The sequence below is a fragment of the Microtus ochrogaster genome, unplaced genomic scaffold (assembly GCF_000317375.1).
Source record: "Microtus ochrogaster isolate Prairie Vole_2 unplaced genomic scaffold, MicOch1.0 UNK11, whole genome shotgun sequence".
NCBI classification, from domain to species: domain Eukaryota; kingdom Metazoa; phylum Chordata; class Mammalia; order Rodentia; family Cricetidae; genus Microtus; species Microtus ochrogaster.
The window spans coordinates 6,490,472-6,500,980 of NW_004949109.1; the positions used below are offsets into that span (position 1 = coordinate 6,490,472).

General features: G+C 41.2%; 1 protein-coding gene across 1 annotated transcript in view; it reads left to right on the forward strand.

Annotated features, from left to right (window-relative positions):
* Skap2 (src kinase associated phosphoprotein 2) overlaps nt 1-9,400 on the forward strand; it is a 158,087-nt gene extending 148,687 nt beyond the window's left edge. The window contains exons 12-13 of the mRNA XM_005366607.2: nt 6,753-6,853; nt 7,310-9,400. Of these exons, the coding sequence (XP_005366664.1) occupies nt 6,753-6,845 (93 nt within the window). The 3' untranslated portion in view covers nt 6,846-6,853; nt 7,310-9,400. The remainder of the gene's footprint in view (nt 1-6,752; nt 6,854-7,309) is intronic.
* The last annotated feature ends 1,109 nt before the right edge of the window (nt 9,401-10,509 follow it).

Consider the following 10,509-nt stretch of genomic DNA (forward strand, 5'->3'; position numbering starts at 1 on the left):
GGTGGGAGGAGGGGGAGGGAAATGGGAGGCTGGGAGGAGGGGGAAACTTTTTTTTTCCTTTTCTCAATAAAAAAAAAAAAAGAAATAAGAAAGGGTTTTAGGAAACTGGAGCCCGAACTAGAACTTCACTTTGCTCATTCGACAAGTATTTAAGTGTTTGCTTATTTTTTTGTGTGTGCGCTAGAAATAAACTCCTGTACTCTGAAAGGCAGGCAGAGGGATGCTGTGGAAAGCAAACCATCACCTTTCGAACCCAGTCTTCCCTGTCTTATGCTGCTGCTGTTTCCCTCCAGTGCCTTGGGTTTAACCACATCTGCTCTCCCTTGGAAAACAAGCACAGACCCTGTATTACTAATGGTTTTCCTACAAAAAATTGCAGGACCCCACCATAGAATCATGTGCTTCTCCATAGTCAACATTAGGATTACCAGCATCCCTTCCCACTTCCTCTCCCCTGCTCCTCCTCTCCCGTCCTCCCTGCCTCTCCTTCCTTCATTCTGAACTTCCTGATATAAACACCACGTCTTAAAGTATTTTTGTATTTAGCCAATGCCTAATACAATGGCAGATATTTAAAATGCATTTACTAAGTTATAGTTAAAAATAGGAAAGACTTCTGACTTCTTAAGAAAATATGGAATCACAAAGCTAGGGAACCATTAGTGCAAGCCTTTACAAGTGAAGAAATTAAGGCTCAACATAATTGGGGAAAACCAAATAAAGATCAAGGATGGAAGACGTACACCCCGCAGAGGCTTTCAAAGATGATGGGTTTCTGCAGCGGGACTTGTACCTTGAGCCTGCGCTGCCTGGCAACCAAACTCAAAACAGAAGAGCTGGGGAGCTGAAATTCCTTTCAGCCAAAAAAGGAGGGCCTTGACTTAGCCCAGCATTGGCTGCTTTGAAATGCTGTGTTCACACAGGAGTCTCTAGACTGAATGCATGGGTGATCGAGCCTCAGAAATTTTTTCCAATAAGTACAAAAAAAATGGACAGGGGCAGGGAATGACCTCAACAGTAACAAAAAGTTTATAAAATTGTAACTGAAGATTTCATTAAGGACATTTTGCAAGGACCCAAGTATATAATAATTAGAATTATTGGTTTCTATGAAGTTGGATTATTGTAGTCCCAGTGAGGAACAGAAGAATAAAAAGCAGCTCGGAGATTGCCCAGAAGAACCTACTTCATCTACAGAAGCTGGGAAGACAGGATGAACCCAAGATGGAGATGAGCTGACGACTGCACAGATGCTTCCCCCGAGATACCGACTGCCCCTTCACAGGGCTGTGCCCTGACATTGTCAGTGCTTGATCCAACTCAATTTACTTCTTCAGAGAAAGAGAGTGAGGTGGTTCTGGTTCCAAAGGAGACAGGTACCTTTCTTCCTGGAGATCAGGAGGGAGCTCTTTCGACAGAGCATCTCATTGAGTGTTTTGGAGAACAGTAGCCAGCAGCCTGACGCAGGCAGGGGCCACACACTTCAGATTACATGAGCTCCCTGGTCATGGATCAGAACAGGTGTTTGGAAAATGACTTTTATATAAATATATATGAAGAAACATGTACTCCTATTAGAAATTGAGTTTTTTTAAAAATTAGACACTTGGTACACCATGCAATGTGAGCACGGGTCCAGGCTTTTATCCAGTGTCTAACTTACAGGGCGTCTATTACATATCCAGTATCATGGGGCATAGAGAAGAAAGCAAGGTCTTAACTCTGACCTCAGCAAGTTTGTTCTTTGAAGGGGTAAAACTGAGGTATGTTAAATCCACTGATGAATAAAAGCTCAGCTTGAAGTAACAGGTGTTAGTGTGTGTCCAGTAATTCAGCATAAAAATCATGACAGCTGAGTGACTGAGTTGAGTCTTGGGCACTGGACAGGATTGACCAAGGGAGGGGACTCCCTGGGAAGGGAGCTCCATAAACAGAAGCAGGCTTGGATGCAGAAGCAGGTGCGACCAAGCCGACCACAGAAGTGACAGGAAGCAGGGCTACAGAGGGAACAGGCTAGGCAGAGGATTTTGTGGTTACTGTCCTGAGGAGAGAGCCTCAGTTTTTAAGCAACAGAGTGAACAGATGCGCAGAGGGGCAAGGGTGACAGTACAGGGAGCAGGGACAGCTGGGCAGGGTGGGTAAACCCAGGAGCAGTCATGGAGATGTGAACTGGCAGGGGAAAGGCCCTGACACTCCAGCCCCCTCTGCTGAGCTTTTCCTGGAGTCCCTTCTTGCTCAGCATGGCCGTATGTACCTCACACCATTGTAGCTGTCGACTGTGAAAAATGTAAAATCAGTTTGTCAGGTCTCAGAGATGTAAACTGAAGCTTGCTGGGAGAATTAAACTCTTACTAGATGCCTTCTTGCTTATCCATGTTTCTCCTGCTAGTAAATGAAATGGACGATGCAGAAAGAGAAAGAGCTCTGTGAATCGGGAGAACTCAGTCACACCTGAGTTGTAAATAATAAACCAGGGAACTGGATTCCACAGCCATTGCGAGCTCAGCAGAGCTTTGGGAAACATCTTCTAGTAGTGGGATTTGGGTATCATGGAGAACCATGGGAATCAATCATACCCATATCCTCCTCCAGCAGGTCAGGAAACCACTGACATAATGAGAAAAAGAATTCATACAAGTTCTTAAATATACATGCGCACGCACACAGACATACACACCTAAAGATAAATTTGAAGCAAACCTTTTATATTTAAAACATTGGCTTGGTTTTCACATTGCTATTAGAAAAACTTACCATAGTGAATATATGGAAAATAAAGGGTAAACCCATTGATTCTTAAAGTCACCATGCTTAATATTTTGTAAATGAAGTTACTTTGATTTCACATGTTCTGAAACATGGATGTATGTTCCGACAAAGGGCACAGCAGCAGCCCAGCATTTGAAGCACTTGTTGACCGTCCCTAGACCCCGTCAGCGCCTGGGGTTTCTGTGAAGCAGCATTTGTTCACTGTCTGATTTGCAGAAAGTGGATTAACATGCTCGAGAAAGGAGGGCCCAGCACCGATAAGGATTTAAGTAAACTTGGGAATTTTCTTCAAGTATAAAATAAAGCACCAGCAGGGCGGGAAGACTGAGTCAATAGGCAAGTGTGAGTATGTGTTTACTATTGTGTTAGGCGAAGTCTGTTTCTATTCGTCAGAGTTGGTCCTTTTCCCCAGCCTTCCTGCACAGCCACGTTCATTCATCGCCCAGTAAATACTAGCTATAAACAGATGAGATGACGTCAGTGGGTTGACAGTTGTGACGTGGGTGTCGGACTGCGAGCATGCATTGCCGTCTCACTATTATTTCCTGGATTATTGGGGGAATTTGACTTTGTTTTTTTGCTTCTGACTGCCACGTTACATTTTGCCTGGAAGCCATCCATTCCGCTGATAGCAAATTCCTTTTGAGTGCTATTTTTCTACAGTAAGCATCACTACACCTCTGGATCTTGATAGCATTACTGCGGGAGCAGAAAGCGGCTTTGTATTAGTAATTACCTAACATTGTCAGAAGCTGACTGCAGGCCTCTTCCCAGCGATAACAGAATAACCACATAATGTAGCGCTATAGTGCATGATTAATAGAAAATAATTACACGTCCTACAAAGGGATGTAATATTTCTTATAAATTGACTAAAATGGTTTCCTGTAGATTAAAGGACTCTTCATTATTTTATCAGTCCTCCTGAGGTAGTCACTTGCCTATGTTAGCATTCAGTTGAGGGTGAAGGATACCAGATGGCAGACCTCGTACCTGAGATCTCGAGTGCCATCAGATGACGTGATGTTTCCTAACCTGTCAAGATTTAGATGGCAGTCTGGTATGGGCCATCCTCTCTCCCGCTCACCTCCTCTTCTCTTATTTTCTTTTTTATTTATTAATAATGTTTGAAAGCTATCTTTTAAATAATCCACCAGTGACTGTCTAAAACAATGCTATAATTAGTGTGTGGATTTTCAGACCACACAGTATTTATTGACGGCACCGTGTCCACCATTAACCAGTCGGTCATTTATAATAACATATGTTTGGGGCAAAGAGGCCGATTTCGTCCTTTGGAAGGAAACGTTGCAGAGTGTTGGATCTTGACGCTGAGGTTTAGAAAACTGTTAGAGGCCAAGGAGCATTTTCACCCCAATTTATGGGCTGCAGATGGTTTATTGGGATTCATGTTGCTCAGGGGGGCTCATGCTCCTGTTTGCAGCCTCGTGACTTACTTTGTCGCTGCAGTCACAGCCATGGATCTGCCTCCTGGATTTTTGTCCCACTCAATTTTATCTTCTCTCTTAATTTCACATGGGAGTATTATATTTTTATTATTAATGAATATAAAACAATATTCTGGTTTTTAGTGAATATTCTGGTTTTTTTCTGAATGAGATCTGATATTTTTAGAGCATTTTCATGAGGTGTGTATTTCATAAGTTTTTTTGTTATTTTAAATGAAGTGAAGCATTTAGGATTACTGTAGTGTAACACTTTTCTTTGAATGTTACATGTAAGGGATCCGTTTACAGCTGAGGAAGCCCCCCCCCCTTGTTGTCTGCTACTGTGCTTTCTAGTTAATTGCCCCTATTGTTCTACCATATATAGGACCAGACTTTGTCAAGTAAAGTCTCTCAACTGCCCTTGGTCAATGAGATCTTAATTTGAAGGTTTATGCTCTTCTCAGGAGGTCCTTAGATGACAGCACAGATTATCACCAAAGTAGAATATTATAAAGTTCTACGAACTTCCTGACTTCTATTTTGAATCTGACCCAGGATGAGTCCTGTTCCTTGATAGCAAGTTTGTGTTCGTGGTCTGCCTTCCCACAGGATTCTTTCTGTGTCTGCTATTCTCCTATTGGCAGGCTAGACCCTTGCTCTTCTGATGTAATAAGTTAAAAAAAAAAAAAAACAAAACTGGTATTGGCTAAGAGTTTTCACACTCAGACTTACCCTGTTAGTCCGTTCTGGTATCTTACAGTGCAGACCTTTGACCTTTGATCTGTAGAGGCTTACGTACGTTTGTTTTCTCAGGCATTAGGCTCCAGCTGCATTCATTGCCTTAAACACCGAATCAGGGTGGTTTTATTAGGTTCCTATAGAGTACAATAACTGCTGGTCCAGCTTTCAGTAAGTGGGTATTCCTTTTGATAAATGTGCCTCTTCTAGATTATGCGCATCATCGCTGAGTTCCAGACTCAGTGTTCTCGTTGCTTAGACAGTTTTGTCCTCTAAGGTCACACGTCAGCGAACTTTTAAATCCAACACCTTTAGTCACTGCCTCGAGAGCCAGTGCTGCGTCCATATGAGAAGAAGAAGTAACAGGGTTGGCCGTTTCGCCCCTCTCCTTCCCTTTGTTCTTCCAGTAAGCCCAGTTCTGCTATTGCCCACCACTTTAAAAGAACCCATAGATTTTTTATCCTTTAATTTATAGGTAGACTGTCTGTCAATACATACATGCTAATGTTGCTACATTCGTATTGAAGAATAGCATAATTTTCCTTGTGATGGTCAATAGCATACAAATCAATATGAATGTTAAGCCTGCATGCCTATCAACCCTCCCTCCTCACATATAACTCAATGTGCATATGCACATTTATCTATGACTCAGATGTTGGAAAACCAGAACCTATTGAATTACTTTGGGGATTGATTTTAAAAATTTATCTTACATGAAAAATTAAATTTGGGTCCTAATGCTTGTGCAGAGTATTGCTTTTGGAAGATATTGTTCTTGAAACTTGTAATTCATTTTACTTGTTTGTATCTCACTAAACATAAATAAATTTGAGATAAAAATACATTAGTCAATCTGGCAGACATATGAGGCCAGTTAAGGAGGGTTCACAATGCCTAAAGCAATGGTGTGTCTGTCAGTGGAGAATAAAGCAGAGAAAAGGAAGGCTTGGTTTGGGTATCCCACATTGTAAGGTGCAGAACACCTCATCAGTCACTCTGTTCACAGATTGATATTTTGTCTTTCAACCTGGAGAGACTTTTGTTTCCTGTTGATCTTCCATTCTGTGAGCAGACCTCACATCACCTTTATCCCCCGCCCAAGCTTAGGCAGTCCGGAATCAAGAGAAACAGCAAAAGCTTTGGGATATTATTTTCAAGAAATCCACTTGTGAATAATTTTGTCTTGGTATTTGTGAACTTTCACTACTTTGTTTATTCACCATTTTATCACTTCAAATATATTAGATTTTCTTAAGAAGGGTGTGTTTCTGAATTCTAAACCATCAAAATTTCATTAGAAATTATGAATTTGCCATCACACACACACACACACACACACACACACACACACACACCGCACACGTGATTTTTATCCTTCCTAGATAATAAACCTTTTGAAGGCTTATGTAGTTCCCCCAGCTTCCTTAGCCTTACAGCTAGGAGCCAGTACACAGGGCTGCACTGTCTGGAGAGACCAGGAGTCCAGACGCTGCCTCCTGCACCTCTCCTTTCCTGTGTCCTCACACGAGCCACTGCTCCTGCATTCTGCCAGGGTAATGAACAAGTTTTGTACTTGCCAACAGTATGACTGGTGGGGGGTGGGGGGGGTTGCTTGTTTGTTTGTTTGCTTTGGTTTGGTTTTGGTTTGTCCAGAAACAAAAAAGATGAAAATGTTCCATTTGCAGCTCCAGCTCTTGTAACTTTATAAAAAGAAACATTTCTAAGAAGTTGCATACAAGCAACATTGTGCTTACACCAACCTAAAGGTTAATACTGCATATTGTTTTCAATTAGGAATACAATAGATATGGCTGGTGGGTAGGAGAAATGAAGGGAGCCATTGGCTTGGTGCCTAAAGCCTACGTAATGGAGATGTATGATATTTGAGAGTCCGGGTAAGTACATTTTAATCCAATATTCTGTAATAGCTCTATGTTCTCTAGGTCTCTTTCTTCTGAGGCTTTGCCTTTTCAAGTCTTTGTAGCCTTCTGATAACATAAGCATGGTGCCCCAAATCTGTTTTTGTTTGGGTTTTGGTTTGGGTGTTTTGTTTTGCTTAATCTTTAATTTTTAAAAATAACTTTAGAGAATTTCCTTTGGGAGCGAGCAGGCAATGTAGGGAATGTCCTTTGGTAATAACCAGCTGTGTTCTCAGAGGAGTCCTTGCTAGCGAATGCCATTTTTATGGCTTCTGAGGAGATGAATTGAGAAATGTTGAGCAAACATTCATTTTTGTTCAGCTAAAATGTTATGGTTTTTTTTCTAAGCAGGAGAAATAAATCAACATTTCTACTGAAGAAAAAAAATAAAATGAACTTTTTATAAAATCATCTTTTCCTTTTTGCCCACAGGGAAGTCTTCTGTCTGTCTGCACATGCTCTGGATTCGGAAACCCCCAAAGCCTGAGTGATTGACACAGAGCTGCCTTCCTTTGGTTGAATATTCCTGTCTCCTCTGCTATTCTATGTAGTTACTCATTAAAGTAATCTAAATGTCAGATTAAGTTAGATACAAGCAGTACGTATAAGACCTGTTGCTGTTTTTGAAATAATAATTAGTATTAATTTGCCCATTTGGTTTGTGTGGGAAAATTCACGGTGATTGTATTCTACTTTTAGTTACTGAAGCTGCCAGTGAGGGTTGCTGTTTCTTTGTCATTGGGCATCAGTTATTCTTAGTGTTGCGTATAATTTCATCATTGTAAGTTTTGAGTCGATACTAAAGACTTCTTTAAAGCTGTATGGACAACTTAATAATTTTTTCAAAAAGTAATAACATGTTTTCATTTTTTAAAAAGTTGTACAAATTGGCTAGTTTACCTGCCGTTAAGAAAGAAAAAAAGGGATAGCATTTCAAGTGGAGGGAAAGTGGCAGCTTGCTGTCACTTGGTACACACATGTAAACCAGAGCTAGGTTTGGGCAAGTACTTCAGTATCTTAATTTGATTATGGGCTTGCCAGTGTTTTCTACTATAATTTTATTTAAACCTAACAGAATCAAAGGTTCATAAGAAAGCCCATTTTACTACCGATGCAATGGCATAAACAACTTGAGCGTGTTTTCAAAGTGCGAGGACACGACGGGCACTGCCAGCTTCCTGCCTCGTCATTGCCACGCTGTCCCGCTCCCGCTGTTGTCTCCCGTGCTTCTCCAGACCCCGCAGAGAAGAAGACTCAGAATGGGAGGGTAGCATAGGTTCCTGTTGCTGTGTGGGTAGGCTTGCAGAATCCTGTCTGTCCCCTTCTGTACAGAGTGGAAATGATAGTACTTTGAGCTGTCTCTGGAGGTGCCAGGGTAGCCTTACTCTGTATCAAAGGCACAGTGGTTGGATATTCTGCAGTAGATGTGATCTACTATTGAATAGTCCTTTAGCAGGTCCTAGCTTTTGCTTAGCTTTTCAAAGAGGAATGCAAATGAACTGATAGGATTTTAAGTCTCCACTGTCTATGTACAGCTCTGTTTACAAGCAATAGTAGAGAGTGTTTATTTTACCTTATTCTGTAAATGTTGTGATCACTCAGTTTCAAAACTAAAAGAAAAAAACTTTAACTTTAGTTGTGAATAAACCCAACCAACCTTGTCCAAGTCTTCAGAAATTGCATTTGTACAAGGACCCTTTTCCCATTAGAGTGTCATTTAAATAGGTTAAAATCACCGTGGCAGAAGTTAGGCAGGTAGAAATGAGCTCAGTGGACTGGCTTTCAGAGCCTGTGTGGTTGAAAAGCAAAGCCAAAGCCTGGCCTGTGGGTGCAGGTTGTGTGCCTTTACCCTGAGTGGCCAGGAGATGGCAGCAGCTCGTCATTTGCACGGGGACTCACTTGGGAACCCCTCCCCCACACGGGCAGCCTGAGAAGCCCTTAGATTTTGCCTCCTTTTCCAGTTATTCCAGGAGAGGGAGTCCTTTGCCAACTGATGGGCAGCATTTCCAGTACAGAAGCATGGTGCTGCTTCTGTCCGCACCGCCTCTGGCCTTTGTTCTTTTTATAACCTGAATATACATGGGAGAAAGAAGGTTGGAACCAAAGGCTTTTAAAATTGGGAGAAACGAGAAAAACTGCTGTTCCTTGCGATTGGTCTGTGCTTTCTGTTCACTTGATGCACTTGTTCTTGTGCTGTGAGGAAGTTTCTCTTCACCCGTGATAGTACATCACATTCTCCTCAAGATCGTAATAACATCATTAATGTGAATTTAAACAACGCAGCTTGTTAGAAAATATGCTAATTGTTATGTTCTCATTATGTTTGCTTAGCTTTTATTTGTTTTTCTATGAACAGTTAGAGAGCTAATTTTTTTGAAAGGTGATTGTAAGTCATATTTTATATAGCATTTTGCTTGATCGTTTGCTCTGTACTGAATTTGTACTCTGTTGCCATTAGATCTTACAATAATGTTCCACTCTGCAAATTTTTAAGGTTCAAATAAAGTTTAATTGTTTGCAAACTGTTATGATGCTAATAATTCAACAGCCTGCTGTGTTACTAATGAAATTACTTTGTTATGATTAATTTGGAAAATAGTGTGTTGATTGTAGTAATTAAACACAACAAGGTGAAGTAAATGATTCTAATGCCATCTGGCCTCCAAACGGAATGAAGAAATGAAATAGGGCTGTCATCTGAATTTATTCAAAGAAGTAAGCATCATACAAATGACTTTCGTTGCTATAGGGTTTACGCTTAACCACAGCTAACTCCATTGTGCTTCACCACTTTGTGGCATATGACATGGTGTTTTGTTTTGTTTTATTTTTCTATGGAAAATAATGTTGGCTGGTCCAGCAGTTGTTCTGAATACTTGCTTTTAAGCTGATTATTTTAATCATAACTTAATTACAGATAATTACATACAGTACATAGGATCATAAGGGAAGAATCACTTTTCAACCATCTGTAGGTAAAACAGATACATGTGGGTCGTTTGTTTTCTGTCAGTGTATGAATACTGTTAGCCCTGCACGAGTAGCACAGCTCCCTTCCAGTCACTGTTGCAGCGTTTGTAGGTAAGGCTTTACTGCAGCTTCTCCCGATTTTCCTCTCACCAACTCTGATACCACCGAGGCTCAGGATTAGAAACAGAGCTGTGTTACACACCAGAGGTTCGGATTCCGAGAGCAGTCACAGGACAGAGGCTGACCTGAAGGGAAGTGTGTGTCGTGTGAGAAGTTGAACTTGGTCAGTGGTGCTGAGTGAAGCTTTGTGAGTGTGGGTCACAGCGCCACCAGACCCCGGGCCAAAGGACAGTGGCTGTTTCAGAGGTGGAACAGCCATCCAGAGCAGCCTTGACCACATGGCAAAGCAGGAATGATGAGATAAAAACATGATCAAGGCTTGGGAGGCCCAGCTGCATGCAGAGGTTAGAGGATATATACATACATTCTGTAAAAAAAAAAAAAAGTTTGTCAAGCATAGTGACATTGTCTGTCACTAAAATCTTGAGTATTTAAGATACAGAAAAACAAATCTTGTTTTTCCCTTACCATTTTAACCCATATTCAAATACATAGCAATTTGTCCACTATCTGAGAAAGCTCATGCCGTCATGAACCCACCT